This window comes from Mirounga angustirostris, unplaced genomic scaffold, assembly GCF_029215605.1.
Source record: "Mirounga angustirostris isolate CCGP_5_RB_7025 unplaced genomic scaffold, mMirAng1.0.hap1 SCAF_9, whole genome shotgun sequence".
In the NCBI taxonomy this organism is placed as follows: domain Eukaryota; kingdom Metazoa; phylum Chordata; class Mammalia; order Carnivora; family Phocidae; genus Mirounga; species Mirounga angustirostris.
Genome location: NW_026991717.1, coordinates 131,784,341 through 131,806,061, shown reverse-complemented (window position 1 = coordinate 131,806,061; position 21,721 = coordinate 131,784,341). Strand labels below are relative to the sequence as shown.

General features: G+C 53.2%; 1 protein-coding gene across 4 annotated transcripts in view; it reads left to right on the top strand.

Annotated features, from left to right (window-relative positions):
- Nucleotides 1-21,721, top strand: part of CCDC88C (coiled-coil domain containing 88C) — a 120,915-nt gene that overhangs the window by 90,166 nt on the left and 9,028 nt on the right. For 2 of the 4 annotated variants that reach the window (XM_045901408.3, XM_064571492.1), the window contains 8 exons: nucleotides 1,054-1,331; nucleotides 4,317-4,460; nucleotides 6,623-6,809; nucleotides 8,411-8,556; nucleotides 11,007-11,096; nucleotides 12,634-12,869; nucleotides 17,581-17,769; nucleotides 20,368-20,433. In XM_045901408.3, the coding sequence (XP_045757364.1) occupies nucleotides 1,054-1,331; nucleotides 4,317-4,460; nucleotides 6,623-6,809; nucleotides 8,411-8,556; nucleotides 11,007-11,096; nucleotides 12,634-12,869; nucleotides 17,581-17,769; nucleotides 20,368-20,433 (1,336 nt within the window). The remainder of the gene's footprint in view (nucleotides 1-1,053; nucleotides 1,332-4,316; nucleotides 4,461-6,622; nucleotides 6,810-8,410; nucleotides 8,557-11,006; nucleotides 11,097-12,633; nucleotides 12,870-17,580; nucleotides 17,770-20,367; nucleotides 20,434-21,721) is intronic. The other 2 variants (XM_064571491.1, XM_064571490.1) reach the window with 2 other exon arrangements.

The following is a 21,721-nucleotide window of genomic DNA, read 5'->3' as shown; positions in this document are numbered from 1 at the left end:
CTTATTGGAAACGGGGGTGCCTAGCCTCAGGATCTTTGAAGGTAGTTCTGGTGTGTAGCGGTTTCCATGACTGAGCATGTGAGGGCAGGGCTGGGGACTCGGTTTCTCTACTTTGCCTTGTAGGGTTGCCTGTTTCCCAGAGTCTGTTCCTTGAGATTTTACTAGGAATGTCTTGGAAAAGAGATCCTAGGCTCAGATACATTGAGCTCAACAGAGTTAACCAGGTTCGTTTACTCTAAAACCTGGCAGAGCCTTTTTTTAAGCTGATGGAAATTTTGAATCTCCATTGAGGGAAGTAGGGGATGAAGTGGCTGCCTGGCTGTTGGGAGCTTCTAGCAAAACTCACGTCCCGTGCCATCTATATGAGGATGTTGGTTTTTATTTACAGTTAACAGGTTGTGGGGAAATGAATTAATCCTTCATTAATGCTGTTTGTGAGAAAAGTGTTTGAAAATGTGCAGCGTGGGTCAGGACAGTAAACAGGAAACTATTTGGCAAAGGGGCTGGGGTTGGTTCTATTAAAATAACAGAATAGGAGACTGGTTCATGGTTTTGGTGGTGGTCGTGGCGATACCTTTGTCTGGTTTTGCAGTCGGTCATTCTGGCCCCAGAGTGAGTTAGGCAGCGCTCCCTGCTCGGTTTTCTGATGGTTTGGGATGTTGTTGGGCGGTGGGTGGTTCTGTAAACATCCATTAGGTGAGGGTGGCTGGTGGTGGTGGTCACGTGTTCTCTATCGTTACTGATTTTCTGCTTGTCCTAGAAAACAGATGTTTGAAAGTGGTCAGAGAGGGCGCCCAAGGAGCTTCTCCCGAGAAAGGACCGAATTTGCCCCAAAAGGTCACCTTTGGGGAGGGGTGCAGGACAGAGCCCCGTGTGACGGTCTGATGAGCCTCTTCCCAGAGCAGTTCCTGCAGTTCAGAGAGAACTGTCTTGGCGGCGGGGTGTTGCCTGCCCCGAGGGTCCCCGGGGTCTTGGCGTCCCCTCCGGTGTTGGCGCGGTTGTCGCGCGTGGGGACGCCGGGCCTGTGAGGCAGCCCCTTCTCCCTCTCGGCAGGTGGAGAACTCCACCCTGAGCTCCCAGGGCGCCGCGCTCACCGCGCAGTACGCGCTGCTCCAGACCCAGCAGACGGCCAAGGAGGGCGAGAACGAGACCCTGCAGCGGCAGCAGGAGCAGCTGACGGCGGCCTACGAGGCCCTGCTGCAGGACCACGAGCACCTGGCCGCACTGCACGAGCGCCAGTCCTCGGAGTACGAGGCCCTCATCCACCAGCACAGCGGCCTCAAGACGCTGCATCGCAACCTGGAGCTGGAGCACAAGGAGCTCCGCGAGAGGTGCGTGCGGGCGTCTGGGGCGCCCCTGGGGCTCGCATCCCTGCCCAGGAGCCTTCCCTGCCTTCCCACGTTGTCCGGGGACCCCCGAACCTTCCCGAAGGGAGGCAAAATCGGGAGTCACGCTCAGCGGTTGAGACAGTGTGCTGGTGGAGCCTGAGTGACAGGAGGGTCCCCGCGTGGAGAAGGTGCCACGGCGAATCCCAGCTCAGGGAAACCCAGCCTCGGGGTCCCTGCTTCCCTGAGGACCCCCGCCGCCTCCCCCCTCCTGTCCAGAGGAGGCATAAGGGCATAAGGAGGACGTCCACCACCACCACGGCCAGTCCTCTGTGACGTGCTTACTTGGGCTTTCTGGGCCTTGGTTTCCCTATCCAGCCGTGGGACGCTGGCTTTCCAGCCTTCAATTGTGGCAGCTTTTGAATATATAGAAAGCAAACAGAACAGTAAAGTGAAACCCCCAGGTCGGTTTCAGCCATACCCCTCTCTCGCCACCTGCCTGCCCTCCTTTCATTTTTTAATCTAAAATTTGCATACGTTGAAATGGACATATCTTCATTTTGCGCTCTTGACAAATCCAGGCTCCTGTGCATCCAGTACGTTCTGTCAGCTCAGGTTGCCCGAGCTCCTGCCCCAGGCAGGCCCCTGATGGCCCCCGGCCCGCAGGCAGCTGTGGCAGGACCCGGAGTCTGGTGGGAGGGGGAGGGGTGGCGTGCACCGGACTCGGACACAGGAGGGAGCCGTGTCTCTGCAGAGGGGCTCGGGCACACAGCGCAGGCGCAGCATAGGAGGGAGCGATTACCCACACCCTGTGCCTGTCAGGTGTCCCTGCGGGCGGCCTTTCCCTTGGCTCGTCCGGATCACTGGGCCGGCAGAGCCTTGTGAGGGCGTCTGATGAAGCCGAGGGCCCGGGGGGGTGATGTTCGCTAATTCACTCACCCACTGCTTCCTTTTTGCCTCTTTCTGGGCTCCTCCACCTGCTTTACCCACCCAGATCTCCTTCCTTCAGGGGCTGCTGAGAAGCCAAAATCAGCATCTTCTGCGTCCAGGCATCTCCATCTCCATCTCCGCCCTTCTCCAGAGCCCGTCCCGGGTTCATGCAACACGTAGTGTGTACTGTGTGCACGATGCTGTGTCTAGACGTGGCAGGGGTCCTCCCCGGTTGGCTCAGGAAGGGGAGCAAACAGCATTCCCTGAGCTCTGAAACGAGCTCCATGTCCACCACTCACCGGGCAGCTACGTGTCTTACGTTAATGTCCTGTTATGTGTTAGGATAGCGCCTCATGATGTTCGTAGTGTCCGTTTAGAAGGGGGAGGGTTTTGCAGGTGGAATGTGGACCAGCCTTGAGGGAGGAATTGAGCGTTGTTTTCTGTCTGGGTCCTGGTCAGTACAGTGGGCTGAACTATGGTGGCACTCGAATTTTCAAGTTGGCTGGACAGATGGCTGGAGGCCCCTTTGGTCTGTCTGCAGCAGGGCTGTGGGTTTGGGAATGTAGGTACCTGGAACACGGGTGATGGCTCTGTATTCACTTCATTTGACACTTAAATTAGATGCTCATTTCCTAATTCCCTTCATAAATATTTACTGAGTGCCGTGCCTCATACCCGGGACTCACTGGTGAGCAAGACACACAGTTTCTGTCCTGCACTTGGGTGGTTACCAGTGGTTACAGTTATCCCTGGTCAGTGGGCTTTTCTAAGACATTACAGGAGGGAAGCAGGATTCGGGGAACCCTAATCATCTGCCCGTGGCCCTCGTCTGTCAAACCTGGATGACTTGACACCACCTGAAAAGCTAGACAGGGCCCCCACTTCCAGCCCTACACCTGTCCACATTGGGGCAGCCTCCGCCATGTGGCTAAAGGCCGCACGAAAGTTTGTCCTTGAACAGCCACCTGAGCACGTTTCTGAGTTTGACTCCCCGACAAGTCCTGGCTCCAGTCAGACGGTTCGAGTGTGGCTGCTGTGGGGGCTGGGGGGCCAGGGGCGGAGGTGTGCAGACCGGTTGGGCACCCTGGTCCTACTGTCTGTGAGTGTGAAGAGCTCAGACAAGGAAGCGGGGTCTGGAAAGAGGGTTTCCCTGAACGGGGACAGGTGAAAGGTGGTGTGTCAGTCACTGCCTTGGACTTGAGGGAGATCGTGAGTCCTCTGTGGACACGGATGTGTCCAGCAGGCAGGAGGGACAGCCCGGGCTGGTCAGGAGCTCACCCTCCTGTGCTCTGCTGCCCTCCAGAGCCAGCTGTGCAGTAACCACGGAGATGGAGGCTGGAGAAGGAGAGAAAAGTCCAAGCAGAGGGGGAAGGGGGAGGGCTGTGGTTGGGGGTCCTGAGAAGGGGGTGTGTGCATGTGTGTGTGTGGACGCACACACACGCACATGCATGCATGAAGAATTGGCCTCTGGCAGCTGCCAGGCCCCCGCCAGGCAAGCCTCTGTCCCCGCAACCAGGACAGACCAAGAGCAAGGAGACTCAGTTCTCAAGGGCAGGAGGGTAGGGTGGAGGGCCTACCCAGCCCCCAGTGAAGAGGGATTAACTGCTATGTGTGGTGGAATTCAGCTGTTTATTTTGTGGTTTCTTTCAGATCTGTTTGTGCTCAGTGAACCACCTAGTAGTGTATTTATAACTCCCGAAATGAAGGGCTCTAAGTGCAGAAAGCAGAGTCTTGGTGTGCCCAGGTGGCCAAGGGAGGGAGGAGGGCTGCTTTGGCAGGGAATCCTTGGAGACTTGTTGGGGGGGAAGAAGAGGACTCTGCTGTGGGGCTAGAGAAGATCCCTGGCCCAGACAGCTCTCCCAGCCTCCATTCTCCCGTTCTTCTGCTGCCCTGCCTCTTGCCCCGTCTGTTCCCTGCCCCATCCCCCTCCACTTTGCAGAGAGAAGCCGCCAGAGGAACCCCATTTTCTATGGGAGGCTTCATAGTCTTCCGGGGAGTTCGCTCCCTGGAGGAAAAGAAGGCCCCAGGCAAGCTCCCAGCGGGTGTGTTCCCCTCCAACAGGCATGATGGCATGCTGAAGCATAAGGCGGAGCTGGATGAGCTGGAGAAGGTTTTGAACACCGAGAGGGAGGCTCTGCAGCAGGAGCAGAGGACGGGCGCCATGGCCGTGGGTGAGAACCAGCGGCTGCGGGGCGAGCTGGACAGGTAAGCACCAGGAATCCCACCTGGCCCCGTGCAGGGTGGCCGCCGTCTGGGATTTCCCGTAGACCAGCCCTGCCCCCCGCGAGAAGGTCCGCGGAGTCCCTTGGCAGTCGTGTGTTTTTACAAACCCTGTTGTGTTCACGGCTGGGGGGCACAGGCTAAGAAGGGACTCTCGCCAGTGGCTGGGATGGAAGGACCCAAGGGACACCTGGGGACGGCGCCTTGTATCTGGCGTGGACCCTCCTCTGATGTAGGCCACACGGCGATCTCGTGAAGGACACACTGTTGATCCACATTATTCACACACGTTCTCTATTCGTGAATTCACCTACTTGCTAAAATCGCCTATTTGCTAAAATCATCCCCAGATTGATACTCATGGTGCTTTCACGTACGTGCCCAGGGTGACCCGATTCTTGAGTCCCCCAGAGCACATGTTTCCAGCTGAGGGCAAACAAGGATGCTCTGCCTTCTTATTGTAGTTTTCATACTGCAAAAAAGCATATTTTTATAGTCTATTTGGTGCCATGGTGTTTTCATATTTTTGTGCTTTTTGGTAGCTATTTTGCTATTTTTTTAAAGATTTTACTTATTTGAGAGAGCACAAGCAGGGGGAGAGGCAGAGGCAGAGGCAGAGGGAGAACAGGCTCCCTGCTGAGCAGGGAGCCTGATGCGGGGCTGATCCCAGGACTCTGGGATCATGACCTGAGCCGAAGGCAGACACTTAACTGACTGAGCCCCCCAGGTGCCCCTGCAATTTCACTATTTAAAATAGCCCCCGAGTGGAGTGCTCAAGTGTGGTCTAGGGCTCCTAGTGCAAGGCTGTGACAGCCTTCTGGAGAAAGTACATTGGAGAAGCTCCGTTCAGGCATGAGCTACGGGGCTGTGGTCACGAGTGTGTTACAGGAGGTGTCTTTAAACAGAAACCCTGATAAAATAAAGAACGTCTTGATCCCTTTGACTAAATTTAACCAGAGCTTGCAGGAACATATACCCTGTGCTTTTCCAAGAAGCCGTGGTTCAGTATCCGCCAGTTCAGTGATCATGGGGACTCTATAGAGCATTACTACCTCGAATAACAAGAATCCACTGTACAACTAGTATCTCACCCACCCACCCCCCTTTTTTAATAATAGATAAGGCAACGGGCTCAGGGATGAACTAACCTGTTCAAAGTCAGTGCTTCTAGTGAATGGCAGAGTCAGGATGTGAATCAGGTCTTGTCTCATCACAAAGGCGTGACCATATGAAGCTGCTTCCTCTCCACATCCTTGCATGTATGTGCCACTCGGGGGCCTCCAGTGACCCAGGAGGCCGGGCTTACAGGTGAAGGAGTGCCGGTGACAGGCCAGACGGGGGCGTGGGGAATACACACCAGCTGAAGGCTGTTAGCCGGCAGGCAGGCCGGAGCTTTCCAGGTCATTCTTTCATCTTACGCTTTTTTCTTAAGAGAAACTGGACATCTGAGTGTTGATGTGAGACCTTCAGGTTTTTAAACGTTGGCACACTGACCCATTTAAAAGAAGTGTGTAGGCCAAACAAGACACATCTGTGTCCAGATGAAGTCCGTGAGCCTCTAGTAATTAGAGCTTTCGGATACAAATCTTCCCCCTAAGAAGTCCTGGTTGGATGATAGTTATGATGATGGTAATTTTAGTGGATTTCCATAATACCCTGGCATCTCATACTTCATTCATCTCAGGAGTTGAAATTAGAAAGGAGCTTGAAATTGGGAAGAAGAGCCAGATGTAGACACATGATTTTAAAGAAGCAATGTTCTGGTCCGTTGTTTTTTTTTTAGATACGTTGGCTAAACAAAATAGCTTATTTAAAAAAAAAAAAAAATTAACAGCCGAACCCTTTGTTCCAAGTACATATACAGATACGCCAAAGCTTTAAACGTAAAAGAGATCATCACAGTGATGCTCTCTGGGAGCAAGTGTCTGAGCCTGCCCACGCTGTCTCCCCCAGCCCAGCATGGGGCATCAGGGGGACCCTCACAGAACCCCAAAGAACACAGTTGGAAAACTCATTTTGTTCAACCCCCTCCTTTTACACCTGAAAAACCTGAGGCCCAGGGAGGCTGTCGTCTTGTGTCAGGTTGCACAGTGGGGGCAGAGCCTGCCATGCCCTTCAGCCCTTGGCCTGTGGCTCTCCGCCCCCAGGGTCAATTTCCTGCACCATCAGCTGAAGGGGGAGTACGAGGAGCTGCACGCCCACACCAAGGAGCTGAAAACCTCCCTGAACAACTCACAGCTGGAGCTGAACCGTTGGCAGGCACGGTTTGACGAGCTGAAGGAGCAGCACCAAAGCATGGACATCTCACTGACCAAGCTGGACAACCACTGTGAGGTGAGGCCCCAGGACGTGGACCAGAGCCCTGGGCCCAGTGGGTGGTGATGGGTCCTCATTGGTGTTGGCGCTCGAAGACCATGTGGAAGGTGGTGCAGGGGCTGGGAGGGAACAGAGGCATTTGAAGGGGAGACGGACACCATGATTGGCAGGGATGTGTCAGAAGAGAGCTTTTCATCTGCCCTTTGCTTCTCCTAGGGTCGGGGAAGTACATGAGAACAGCAGAGGATGGTCTTCTGTCTGTCCCCTCTGCTGTGTCTACACTTGTCTTTCATCTTTGCAGTTCGGTATCCACACCGTTCTAGCGAAATGGCATGAATGGCTGACTCGGGCTCCGGATCCCGGGGCAGCTCGGATGGAGCTCACCCAGGAGCGCCCCGGTTTCCGGACAGGCAGAGCTATCCCTTGTGGTGCGTGAGGTTGGAAATTGTCTTCTTAAGCAGCAGAACCATCTCAGTTGAGATTATAAGCAGATCCCAGGACAGATAGGACAGGCAAAGTGGATCGAGCCGGGAAGAGCAGCTTGGTCCCAACCCCTTTCAGGACAGGATGCCTCAGGGACAGCAGCGTCCCCAGGACACAGCTCCTCTTGCCTCTCACTTGTCCAGAAACCCTCTCAGAGGCCTTGTGCTTTGAGCTCCTGGTAGCCGTGTGGGACATCAGAGCTGAGGAGACCTAGGCCCCAGGTGCACAGATGCCTCCAGGGCCCCCTGGGCTGGGGCCAGGGGCATGTGGAGGAGGTGGGGGCCGGACCCTTGGGCAGAGGAAGCCTCAGCCACCGCGGGCTATGTTGTCGCAGGGAGGTGCTTTAGGATTTCTGAGGAGGCCCCAGACCTGGGGTCCTCCAGTCATGGGTGGGAACTTGGGCTGTGTGAAGCCCAAGCTTGGGATTTTCCTGCTACCTCAGCCATGATGATATTCTGGGGCAGGAGCTGGAAGCCCTCAGCCCGCGAGTCAGGTCCAGCCCACTGCCTGTTTTCATACAGCTGTGAACTAAGACGGTCTTTTACAGTTTTAGTGGTTGGGAGATATCTCAGAAGAAGAACGATAGTTTTGTGGCAAGTGGAAATGATCGGAAATTTAAGTGTCCGTGATTGGGACGTAGCCGCACGCACCCATGTGTTTGCATGTCATCCCTGGCTATTTCCCGGTCATGGTGGTGGTGGCGGAGTTGGGAGCATTGCAACAGACACCCCCCCATCCAGCCTGGAAGCCTGAAATACAAATGGTCGTATCTAAAATATGACCATTTTGACATGTGACCCCCCAAAAAACTTTAATGAGATATTTTATGCTCTCTTCTTTATTATTATGAAGTCTTCAGAATCTTTGTATATTTTGGCACATCTCGGTGCAGACTGGTTGCCTTGTAAGTGCTCTGTGGCCACACGTTGCTGGCGGCCGCCAGATCGGACAGGGCAGGTGCAGAGGGACTTCGGCTCTCCCCAGGCTGCTTGCTCTCTCGGTCCTTACAGGTTCTCACTGGCGGAGGAGTGGTGCGCATCTCTGTGCCCGTGACCCTTCCCTTGGAAGCCAGATTCCCAGCAGTGGAATCCTGGGACCATACAGTGTTTGAAACATTGACTTGATTTGTGTTTTAGTTGCTGTCCCGTCTCAAGGGGAACTTGGAGGAAGAAAATCATCACCTGCTGAGCCAGATCCAGCTGCTGAGCCAGCAGAACCAGATGCTCCTAGAGCAGAACATGGAGAGTAAGGAGCAGTACCATGAGGAGCAGAAGCAGTACATGTAAGGACTCGTGTGGGAGCGATGCCTGTAGACAGAGGGACTCCGGCTTCGCCGGCCCCGTGCCAGGACTGGTGACATTCTGGGCAAGGAATGGCCCCTGGGCCCGTTGGTGTCCTGAGGGCATGGGGACAGACCATCTTACCCGCACATCCGTCTCTTGACGTCCCTGGAACGGTTCTGGGTTTGTGCACGTGTGGTGGTTGGCTCTTGTTTGCTCTTCAGAGACACTCCCTACCCCTAGAAGCTTCGGAATCTGCTTTTGGAATTAAGCTTACTTTTAAAAATAGGACCGTGCCCACAAGAAGTATCTCAGGGAAAGAATTCAGATGGAAGGCTGAGCCCGGGTGCCATAACTGGTGTCTTTCTGTCTCCTTTGTGTTCCCCTGGATTACTGGAAAGTGGCTTTTTGTCCTCTCCCGTCTGGGGTCAGGGAAGTGCCCGCTCTGTCATGGGCCCCATGAGGTGCACAGAACCAGTCCCCTGGGAGCCAGGTACGGGTAGGGGTGGTGGGGTGTGTGGGAGCATGTCCATGCCAGGCGGCTGTGGTGGGAGCTGGGGCTCTGTTGCTGACATGGGATGGGAAGAAGGCAGGCAGGTGGGGGGACCCGAAGGTGGAGCCCGGCAGTGGTCTGGGTGCCGGGAACATCAGGAGAGAAGGCTGGAGAAGGAGGCGGGCGCTCAGCTGATGAAGGCTTCTGTGCCCAGCTCATGAGTTGGGATTCGCCGGGAAGTGTTAAAGGATGCTGGTCTAGCAGGGCCGAGGAAGCTGCCAGAAACAGAGGTCAAGAGGAAGAGCCCCGGTACGGGAAGCTTCATGGTGTCGGGGAGTCAAGTCATTCAAGATATATCTCATGGATCCAGGGTGATGTTTAAGCCTCGTGCTGTGGTGGTTGGACTGTCCTTCCTCATGAAGGGGACCGGCGGGCCAGCGCTGGGACGGCCAGGGGAGACGCACCGGCAGAGGGACGTGGTGCAGTGAAGCCCAGTAGCCCACTGGCCATGCTCTCCAATGTAACAGTGCTTCTTGGTCAGTTTTCTGGCTTCACCTGCTCCTGTAGAGGGGCAGGCTCACCACTTACTGGATGATGGTTTACATTGAACACCACGCTGTAAATTTGGGGTAGATACGACCTTTGACTGAAGTTGGCTCTCTCGAATCCAGCTGATAGAAACTGCCTGCAGGGGTTGGGCAGGTGCTAGCGAGGAGAGTAGGAGCCTGGTACCCAAAGGGGATGATTGGATGATGGTTTTGTATTAGACAGTGGAGAACGCCAGAAGTTGGCATAAGAGCACCATTCCGGGCCCTGGGAGGGGTGCAATGCCGGCTCTCTGTGAGTTAATGTGCATTTCTGGGTCCAGACAGCCACAAAAGCATGCAGAGGGTAAGGCCAAGCAGAGTGGGGTTTCATGGTCTGGGCCAGAGGTTCACAGAGCTGTCACTCTTCGTGGAGGTGTGCATGTGTGGTGGACTCAGCCCCCCGTTCGGCTGGAACCCCAACAGCCTCACAGCAGAGAGGCCTGAGCACTCACCTCTGGTTCAGAGGCCTCCTTTTCAGATGAGGAAACCAGGGGGTGGTGGTGGCCTGTGGGCAGTGCGGATAGAGTGCTCCACCCCCGTGACTCCCTGAGATAAAGCAGAAGCACGCTCTTCCTATCAGGAAGGCCAGACTCTCCCGGGAAGCCCAGGCGCCCTCTGGCAGCCCCCGGGGTCCAGAGGTGTCTTGATCCTTTCTGTGTTTTTGAAAACGTGAACTTGTTCCCAACATTTAGAAGTCAGATTTGTCTTCATAACCTAGGTGTCCTGGCTTCTCTGAAAAAATTGGCGGATCTGCCCTGCAGGCCTTGCGCATGGCTGCCTGACAGCGAGCTGCCAGACCTACAGCCCCCGCCAGACCCCTGCTCTTTCCAGGCCTGCTTTGCTCCTTATCTTCCCCGTCTGGCCCCCAAAAGCTTTTGAGTTTGCCCCTGTGGAAGTGTTATCAGAACCCGGTGTCAGAGTGGGTCCAGGTCAGAGGCCTGACTTGGCGGAGCTGACTCTTTCAACCTTGATGCCCATCCAGCTCCCTGAGGGCACACCTCCTCCCCTCACCAAAGGTATTATTAACACACAAGCCCCCTGTCTGACCCCGAATGCCCAGTGTCCCGAATGACCTGGCCGGCGAGTCCTTGGGGCTCTAGAAGCACGTAAGTTTTCAGATGGTTAGGGGTTTGCTCCCTTGAGTTGACTTGCACCCAGACCCTGCGTACTCCAGCACAACTCCTTAGGCTATCAGGGCTTCCTGGACCCATGCCAGACGTTTCCATTCACACATCCCCGACTTCGTGATCATGACGGTCATGAGCACGATGATGTCCGAATCCCAGAAAAGGTCCCGGGCTGGGCTGACAAGTAAGTTCATGGATTTTATTTAAAACTGGATTGAGAACCCTCCTTTCCTCTCTCTTCACAGAGACAAATTAAATGCCCTGCGGAGACATAAGGAGAAACTGGAAGAAAAAATCATGGACCAGTACAAGTTCTATGATCCTGCTCCAAAGAAGTGAGTTTATTTAAGTGTCAGGGACGTAAGCCCAGGAGAGAGAGCTTCCTCGTGCATGAGTGGAGTGGAACCCCCTCCCATCTAGAGCAGCACCCAGCTTGGAAGGCCCGTGCCTCCCGCTCTGTGGAGGTCCTCTGTGTGCAGGCCGCCCCCGTGACTGAAGGAGTTAGATTTTCAGCCCCGTACTCTGTACTCTGGCTTGTCCTGGGAGGGTCAGCGAATGCCAGCTGACCCTGATGAGACATGGGCTTAATTTAGCTACAGCCCTTTCCAAGGGGTGGAGAGTCTATGGTGTGGGAGCCATTAAAGTGGGACAGAAGGGTGGCCGTATCAGGTTCTGTCCCACGATTTAATAGGACACTGGAAATCACATTCCTGTTTAGGGGACAGAAGCTGGTGTACCCGGGCTCTTTAAACACGGGAACCTCTGGGCCTCACGCAGATTCTCCTGGACGCCCTGAACCCCAGGGCAGGTTCACAAACTCAGTCCTTTCTCCAGGGAGAAGCAACCTCCTGGTGGTGGGGCCAGCTCAGTCCCTGGGGACTGCCAGCCTGGTGCCGCAGGCCTTCCCCTGGTCCAGGCCTGAGCCCCAGGAGCTGGCCGTTTCTGTGTCCTGTCCCAGCCCAGCCTCGAAGTCAGGATCACCATGAATCCTTCAAGGTTCTCTGGTGAACCACAGAATTTCTGAACCTCGGTCCTCCTCCCTCTGTCTGGCAGAAATGGAGGCCCAGATGAGGAGACCAAGTGATTTGTGCAAACATGGTACTGTCTAGTTTCAGAGCCAATTTTTTTGGTGATATCAGTACACCCCCATTTCCAGTCAGCTGCAACTCTATTGCTTACTCTTGAAATTCACTGGTTTTAATTTAAATGGCCCACTCTTCCCTCCCCTTCCCTTCCCTCCCCTCGCTCTCCCAGACTTCTCCGTGCCAGAGACTGGTTGAAGAATGTCAGCTTATTCCATTTACTGTTTTTTTTTTTTTTTTTTTTAAAGATTTTATTTATTTATTTGAGAGAGACAGAGAGAGAGAGCACATGAGAGGGGGGAAGGTCAGAGGGAGAAGCAGACTCCCGGCTGAGCAGCGAGCCTGATGAGGGACTCGATCCAGGGACTCCAGGATCATGACCTGAGCCGAAGGCAGTCGCCTAACCAACTGAGCCACCCAGGCGCCCCTATTCCATTTACTGTTAACTTTAGCAAAAAAAGAGGAGGTCTGTGGCTTAGTTCCAAAATGGCATTTTGACAGAAAAATTGCCGACGGACACGGCTTTGTTTCACGCACATAATGAGTTTGGAGTTTGCATCATGTTTTAAGTTCTGTTTCCCCAAGAGGCTAGTGTGGATTTCCGCCACAATGCACACTTCTACCATCCCTGGGCCCCAAATCCGATGATCATGGTGAGGAGTGCCATCATTCTGAACCCCAAATTAACGGCTTGTGATGGAAAACTCGGCTCACATCAGGGCACCCCCGTGACCTGCTGGTGGGGCAGCGAGGGTTGGTTGTGTCCTACTAACAATCGGCTTCTCGCTAGGAAAAATCACTGGATTGGCGCCAAAGCCTTAGTCAAGCTCATCAAACCAAAGAAAGAAGGTTCCAGAGAACGACTGAAGTCAACCGCAGAGAGCCCTCCTTGGCAGGTGGAGTCCCCGGACCCAACCTCGCCATCTCCTCAGCTCCTCAGATTGCAGCCAGAGAACCCCGAGGCCACCCCGTCTGGCTCCAGCGGTGCGGAAGAGCGGGACACCCTCAACGGGCCTGTGGGTAAAGGTAGGAGCGGCTGACCAGGCTGCGGTCAAGCTACGGAGGGGGTGCTCTGAAGGGCTCTGCCTGGATGGGGTAGAACGCGAGACGGCGTGTGGGTGTGCACGCGTGCATGTAGGAGCGTGAAGAGGGTGTGCTGCCTACACACAGGTCCGCCTCCTTGCGTGTGTCAGCAACCCAGGAGAGAATACAAATTCCCATCAGCAGCTTCGTCCCGTGACGGTTTCGTTATCTTAGAATGAGAAGTGTCCCGCATCACGTAGGCTGTGGTAGCATCCAGGGCTGATAGGTACGCAGGTGCTGTAGAGACGGGCTCAGGGGGGCTGTGTGTGTCGAAGATTCAGAGGCAGATGTTTCTGTAGGGAGATCCCAGGGGCATCTAACCTGATCTGTACACACGCGGGATCTTCAGGATCCGGAAGTCCCCGAGTCCTCCCAGCCACAGGGCACGGCTTACCTTTTTACTTATGGCTGTCATTTGGAGTTTGCCAGACGTTCTGACGTGGATTCCTGGTCGTATGTGCTGTATTTCCTCAAATCTAAGAGGCTGTCAGCGATACGCTGCGTAATTACTTTATATGCCGCCAGGAAAAGCATGGGCATTCCAAGAGGGCCGTGCTCTACAGACTTAGAGGGTTGTGCACAGACATAAGGGGAAGACAGGAGCGCAGCACATGGGGCGTGGCAGTGACCGTTTCGTCAGAGGTGCCTCCTGGCCGGTGGTGACCGACAGACCCCGTCAAAGCTGCGTCCGAATTTCAGAGCCGTGAAGGAATGGGGGAAAGCGTGTACCTCAGAATCAACTATGGTTTTCAGGTTTACTTCTAAAGTATAATTTTGAGGGTTCTTTACCCATAAATGTGCTAGGCATGCACCCTGAGTAATTTAAATTTTTATGAAGGACCCTAGGACTTTCTGAAGACTGGGCCTAGGTCTGGAAGCCCTGTGCCCCCGGGAGCTGACGTTACAGTGCTGAGGGCCCGTGGCGACAAGCTGCCCTGTGAGTGTGATACGTGCACAAGCCTTCTGGGGGTGCCATTCAGTAGGTCCTGTTGTGTCACTTCCGAATGCAGAGAAGAAAACGTGCGCTTGCACGCACATTGGGGACGAATGCTTGCATTCCCGTTCTTTACAGGAGATCAGATTAGGTAAACGGCTCAGGTGCAGCTAAGCAATGATGGGGCCGAACCTTTGTTTCTGTCTAGCAGGGCTCTCTCCCCTCGGGTTTGCATGTTGGCTATTTAAAGTTGTTGGCCTTTATCCCCTCAACTTGTATTATTCTCTAAACTGACTTAACTACCATCGGCCTAATGAGCTAGGAAAACTTGGAGAGGAAAGAAATACTTGACTGGTCCAGGCTGCTGTGCTGATCCATGGACGAGCAGATCAGGGAAAATTCTTCATAGCAGCAGCTGTATATGTACTGGGCATTCCTCCCTGGCTCCTTTTAGCTAATTGACATGCTTTACCTGTCTCCCGGAGCCTACCTACCGCCTGAGGTGGGCACGATCAGTCATCCCTGCTCAGAGTTTAAACACTTGCCGGTGTAATCAGTGGTGGAACTGGGATCCACACACGGGTCTGCGGGGCCGCTGAGCTGGAGCTCCTCACCACTGTGTGCAGGAATAGCCATTGACAAACGCGCTGCGGAGCCTGGGGCCTCTTATTCTGTGGCAGGAGCACCGGCCACCAGGTGGCGCTGTGGAGGCAGAAATAAGCAAATCGGAAACGCCTTAACTCTGCAGCTTTTTAATCAGAAAGTAAGACTGAGTGTCTGCTCTGACAAGCCATGAAGTGTGAGATTGGAGTAGAGGTTGTGCAGGCGATCTTAAAGGAAACAGTTCTTGGTGTGGCGGGGTTTGCGGGTACAAAAAGAGGTATTTTCATTATTTTTAAATGGGTACTGTCAAAAGAGGTTATTTTAGATATACAGAATTATTGGTGAATACTTCAGGAGACTGTGGTCTCATGACCTCGGGCCAGAAACATACTGTTAGGTGTTTGCAAGGCCTTTGAGCAGGAACGGGAGTGGAGTGTGCACCTGATCGTCAGGGGGCCTGTCATTAAAATGGATGAGTAAGAGAAGCCAGGTCCTAAATTAATAAACATCCTTATTTAATAATTTAACACGTTGAAATTGAAAAAAGTCTCAGCCATTGGCTCCTTGAGCGATACATAATTCTCCTCCCGTGCAGAGTATAGCGTTGGCACTAAGACACCCCTAAATTAATCACGTTGAGTCAGAGCATAAATGATTCACCGAGTCCTGATTCTGGGCTTGTCGTGGGTATTGTTCCCGTCTTTCCTGGGTCGGACGGGATTCTGATCTCCTGCCTACATTTAGGTAATTTAGAGTCATTTGTTATTATTCACTTCATTTATTTGTTGTTGTTTTTTTTTTCCTTCCTCTCTTGGGTTATCCGGGGAATAACAATTTAGCAACTCAGCGCAAAAAGAGTCCCTTTTTGAGAAGCAAAAGCAAGGACAAAGACAAGTCTCCAACGGCCCACCCGACTCTCTCTAAACGCCTGCGGTTCTGGTCTTCCTCTGACATCCCATCCTCTCCTAACGAGCCTGTCCCTTTTTCAGAAATTGGAGATTTCTAATCCTTTTCCTTTATCATGTGTTTTCATCATATATCCTCCTTCATTTCTGAAATCCAAACAAACCAAAAAAAAAAAAAAAGTACCTAAAGGCCTGATGACCCCTAGTGGACCCCTCCTCCTGATCCCAATTCCAAGCCAAGTTTAAAGTAGCCAGCGTGGATTCTGATTTCAAAAGAGAAGATGAGTTGTCACACCCTCTGGACCATTTCTCCAGCACAGCCCAGTTGTAGGGGAGCCTCGGGACATCCATGCACAGGTCCGTGGGCCAGGATGTCCGTGCTAAGTAAGTCCGGCGGCCGCCTGCCGCCCCCCCACGCTCGCACCTGCAGGCTTGTGTCGTGCCCGTGTGTAAAAGCAGAACTGGTTGGTTGTCGCTTTGCTTCCTAAAATAGATGGCCTCTGTCAAGTGAGATTTTTTTTTTTTAAGACTTCTTTTTAGCAGCTAAATTTAAAGCTGCTGCCCTTTCCTCCTCCTCTGTCAGAGCACCGAGTTGTTGGCTTTTGCTGACAAGGCCCTTTGCAGACGTGCTCTGTGTCCCGAAGGATTTATTGCTCCGTTCAAGCATTTTGTATAATTGGATCGCTGTTGCCAAGCCAGAGGTCAGCCCAGAATGAAGTCTTCTGACTGTGCGGTGGGTCTCTGACCTCTCGGATGCGGACGTTAAAACGGTAGCGGACGGAAAGACCGTCAGCACACCGGTCACGCCCGGAGCGGGGGCAGGGGGACGCTGGTCCATAGAGGCCTTTAGCTACTGTGCTGTCTGCTGTCGTTCTTGTGCCGTCTTCCTGAGTTGTGCCACATCTTTTCATCCACCTGTGTGGATCATGTACATGTTTTCCCTTGAATTGACTCACCGTCGCCACTTAAATTTATTTTAAATTAAAGGGAAAGATTATTATCAGTGCTGTCTGTGGAAAACCCATTATCACCGCAAAAACAAGGTAACCGTACAAACAAATACATACCTATTAAGCTGTTGAAGTCCGTCAGTGTGGCACTGACTTCATGTCACGCGCTCCCCCTCGGGGACCCTGGGCCGCCGTGCCCCCGGTCCTCGGGGACTCTGTCTCGCCAGCATGCTGTCGGCCTCGTCCTGCTTCTCTGTCCGCTCCCATCCACCTCCCCTCCGCTCCTCATTTTAACTGCACCTACTGGATGCTTGTCCCCATTCATTCCACCAGACTTGAATCTTGCTTCTCATCAAGGGTATCTTTCAGAATCCAAATTTTGCCTTGGTTTCAAGTTGTAAGATTTGGGCACTGAAAACTTCCCAGGGAGTCCAGACCCCCGACTGGCTGAGGGGCTTGCGGGGTCAGCCCCGAGGGAGGGTGTGCCTCTGGGTCCCGGCCGTGGGGTGCCTGGAGGGGGACATGGTGCCAAACAGCGCTGTCCTCATGCTCTCAGGAGCTCCGGCCGCACGCATGTTTATCTTCCATTTAGAGAGCCCGGCCCCTTTCCTACTACTAGGTAGTGGGAGGGTTTTTTTGTTTTGTTTTTTTAATGTTTTTATAGAGATTTTGTTTAGCGAGAGTATGTGTTCGGGGTAGAAGATGTAGCGATTGCAGACAAGCACAAGATACAAGGGAGAAGTCACTGTTACAGAGATTAAGACTTCTTAAATGATTGTTAGTTTAGGAGTAAGCTGCTTTCTCAAATCCTAAGTGAAGCCAGTTGGCAGGATGCACGTCCGTGCGTCTGTCCGTCCGTCCTGGACCTCCGGGGCCTTGGCTGCAGGCCTGGAGTGATCCTGAGCAGATGTCGTCAGGATCTTTTGAAATCGGGCATCTGAGTTACATGTCGTGTTGTTACACGAGCTCACGTGCTGATCTTCTGGCAATGGTTCATCCTCTTGAGTGCCTTATCTTGTCACAGCCTTGCAGGGCTCGCAGTCGGACCCATGCGTCGAGCCAGGGCCAGCCTCTCTGCACGCACCGCCCCCCCCCCCCCCCCACCAGGCCTGTAGCCAGGGCCCTCCTGCTGACACCGCAGCCCAGCTTCTGTCCTTGTGGTCCGTGCGCTCCGGTGCCCCTGCTTCTAGGCCTCGGTGTGGTAGCCCAGCTTTGGCACAGGATTTTGCCGCCCCGTTTCTCAATGTCCTTCTCTGCCCCAGGCCCTGGGGACCTAAAACCAAAGCAAGGGTCCCCGCACAGAGGCAGCCTTGACCGCACGGATGCCTCCGCTGACCCAGCCATGAAGCTCTGGCCCTTGGAGCTGAGCTCGCGGACCTGTTCGACCTCAGCCATCACTACAACCCCTTCCAGCTCCACCCCCCTCACCTGGCACCCAGGCCGCCCCAAAGGTGAGTCGTGGGCCCCTCCGGAAGAAGAGGGATGCACGCCCGGGGTCCTTCCTGAAGACCCCCGGGCTCGCAGAGACAGGCGGTAAGCAGGGCGCTGGGGCTATAGACGAGCTTTGCCATCACGTAGGCACGGCTTCTGCCTGTCGGCTGTGTGACGTGGGGCAGACAACCTCACCCCCTAGAGGCCCGATCCTAAGCCACTCTCACCACCACTGTTCAGGAATTGGTGGCACCCAGTAGCTCCAGAAGGGAGGTGAACTGCGGTTTGGGCTAAAAGCAGGCAACGCCCTCACCCCACGTTGGTAGGAGTTCGGGGGTTTTTCTCTATGGAGGAAATGTGAGAGTGTCTCTGAACCTGGAGGTGGCTTTCGAGAGCGGGAGGCAGGTCTCCTTCGCTGAGAACGAGGGGATTCGGGGAAGGGTTTACACAGCGAACCTCTCCCAGGGGGCCAGTAGCGTGCGTGGTCACAGCTTTAGACTTGAGACTAAGATGTTCTTCAAGCCATGTGATAGGCTTGAGAAATTCCCCACAGAACGAACGGCTCAGTCAGATCTTGTCAAGTGAAGCCTCTGGAAGTTCGGGGATTCCCGGACCCCTGAGGAGATCCTCCACCAGTAGTCCGGGATAGGTGAGGTGGTTCGTCTCACGAAACAGGAACGGGATGCTGTAAAAGAGAGCAGTTAAGGGAAAGGCACTTGCAAATCTAAAAGACGCAAACAGAAAGGAAGATAAAGCCTAAAACTAAAAAAGACTGTTCTGCTTGTAACTTAGAAACATGAGAGTATCCGAAGCAACATCTGGCAGAGCCGGAAGGGGGGTGCCTCTCAGGTGTTGGGAATCGGAGAGAACTGGGAAGGATGATTATGTTTTTGTCATCACCCCACCCACTCGACTCTTGAAACCTGGCTGTGCAGAACCTTGCTTGGACAGGCAAAGCAAACAGGGTTCCCACCCTCAGGGCGCACCTGGGTTAGCGTCATGACCTTGCTCACAAGTCACAAACACCCCTGGGGAGAGGAGAGGAGTGAGCACAAGGCCGCCAGGCAGTCCTTCTCCACTCCCGGCCAGACCCTGGAAGCAGCAGTCGCTTTCTGCTGGAGGTCGGGAAGGGTGCGGCGTGCCAGCTGGGACAGGCAGTCAGCAGTACCCCCCCCCCTCCACCACCACCCCCTTCTCCCGGGCTTGGGGTGCAGAAGCCCTGCCTGGTCTCAGAGAGGGGGCTGGGGACTCCCATCTCCCCTCAGACTTCAGCAGCCTGTGTGGCTCAAGGTCCAGCCCTTCAGACTAAGTCACGGGCCGTGTGAGCCTAGATCCCATTCATAAACCAGAGCCCGAGCCCCAAAACACCTCTGGCCGTCCCTACACCTGCAGAGCCCCGCGGGAAGGTCGGTCACCGCTGCAGACCCCGCCCCAGCCACGCGATTTCCTGGCAGCCTGTTCCCACACTCCCGCGTTCATGGCCACAGTGGGCACATAGCTAGCTTCAAGTAGAAGGAAACCCCCTTAGAGTCAGCCATTTCTTTAAGTCCGTCTGGTTTCTTTTAGAGCAGAATTTAACAAACAGGATCTGGGCCCCATGGAGTTGCCTTTGCTTCCAGGTCCTTTCAGTAAAGGAAGATAGGACACATACATATTACTGGTTTGTGTCAATATTTCCAATTCAGATTTAACATTACAGGGATTTCATATTTGCGTGTCCTTTTCTTTACAGAATGCTTGTCTCCTGAAACATTGATTTTTCCCCCCCAAAAAATATGCAATAATGGTTTAAAAAGTAATCCTACCAGTGCTACCAGTCACCATAAACCCAACAAGCAGTGTTTTCTCTCTAGCTCTTAGTCCTTAGATTATATTTCACTAAGGATGCTCTCACAGAGTTTTACATTCAAAGTTCACTGCAGATCAGTGTTTCTCCTTGCGTGATAATGCTAACAATCTGACGAGGTAAGGTTTGTTCCTGTTTCCAATTTTAGACTTTTTTCTTCATAAATTAAGCCCTGTGTGTTTTAATGTGTAAAATAGATGGAAAAACCTGAATTACGTGAAAAGCTGTGCTTGGGTGCTCTAGGCCCCCTCTCCCCCTCAGTCCCCCCGACTCCATTCCCAAACTACCCTCTGGATAACCTTTTTTCTTAGTTCCTTGTTTATACACCCGGTGTTTCTTTTTGCAAAAATAAACCAAAATAGGGGCACCTGGGTGACTCCGTCGGTTAAGCGTCTGACTCTTGATCTCAGCTCAGGTCTTGATCTCAAGGTTGTGAGTTCAAGCCCCACATTGGGCTCCATGCTGGGCTTGGAGCCTACTTAAACACAAACACACACATAAATAAATAAACAAAATCTACACACCTTGTTTTTTTCCTACCTGGGCATACATCATGGAGATCTTTCTCACTCAGCCTTTTTATAGCTCTATACTGATGAAAATGGCCACATTGCGATCTTTTCAACCACCCTACCTCCAGCGCTGGTTCCTAGAAGTAGGATTGTCATGCCAAAGGACAGATAAAAAATATACTTTTCCTAAATAAGAGTCTGTAGTTGTTCCAAGTGTTCCAGAAAACCCTATCTTAATAACCAGCGACCTTCCACCATAGGCTGTAATTCAGACGACAGCTTCTGTGACCTGTCCCTGGAGCTGGATTTCAACCACAGGCAGCACGGTGAGTGCTCAGTGCATCGCGCCCTTGGGCCTGGCGTCTCAGACTGGTTTTCATCAACAGTACTTTTCCTTCAAGCTCAGTCCCCTGTGGAAAACAGGTAGACATGAAGTTGTTGTGTTGAAGCGAGAATGGGGGGGCGGGGGGCGCCCTGCAGCCTCCTTCCCGCCCTCCCCAGGGGCCTGGGCATGTGACTTCTGCTTCCATACCTCCGTGACAGGGCAGTCACCACCTGCAGAGTGTCCCACTTCTGTAGGCTCCAACTCCCCTTGTTTGAAAGTGCCCCCTCAGGTTTGCCAGGACATTCTGCTGACCCCCACCAGGAGCACTGATTGCAGGGAGGCCTCTCACTGTCCTCACTTGGATTTTAGTTGTCCAGAGTAGCTCCGAGTTTTGTGTGGCCTTAGAAATTGTTAGAAGCGCTCAGCCATTTGACTTAGATATATTGTAAGTTTCTGCAGAAGGGAAACATTATTATACTAGGGAAACTAGGGAAACTAGGGAAACTATATTATACTAGAATTATACTAGCCTTCTTTTAAAAATTAAAAGCTGCTTTGGGCTTTTATAATTTTTTGAAAAACAAAAATCCTAGAAGAGTGGGAAAATAATTCTTAAAAAAAAAAAAACTCAGAAAGCTCACAGTGAGCTCTGTTTACTTCTAAGCAACAATAAATGTGGGAGCTAGTGTAATCTGCCTTAGTCATTGTCTTTTTTTTTAAAGATTTATTTTGAGAGTGAGAGCAGGATTTGGGCGGTGGTAGGGCAGAGGGAGAGGGAGAGAGAATCCCAAGCAGACTCCCAGCTGAGCACAGAGCCCAACTTGGGGCACCATGTCACGACCCGGAGATCACGACCTGAGCCGAAATCAACAGTCGGATGCTTAACCAACTGAGCCACCCAGGCGCCCCTCCTATCCTAGTCATTGTCTTAAACGTTTTATGATGCTGATAAGTCATACGGATACAGACACTGGCACTGGGCGTGAGAAAATACAGGCTCTGTGGCAGAACAGTTTAACGCACAGGCCCTCGTGTCTTCACACCAAGGGGAGGGGAACACACCGGGGGGTATTGTTAAGGCGAGCTGAGGAGCCCGATCAATGCTATAACAGGTGACTGCCGAGGGGTTTTCTTCCTAAGTACTCTTTTTTTTTTTTTTTTTAAAGATTTTATTTATTCATTTGAGATAGAGCATGAGGGGGGGGAGAGGGAGAAGCAGGCCCCCCGCTGAGCCAGGAGCCTGATGCTGGGTTCGATCCCAGGACCCTGGGATTATGACCCGAGCCGAA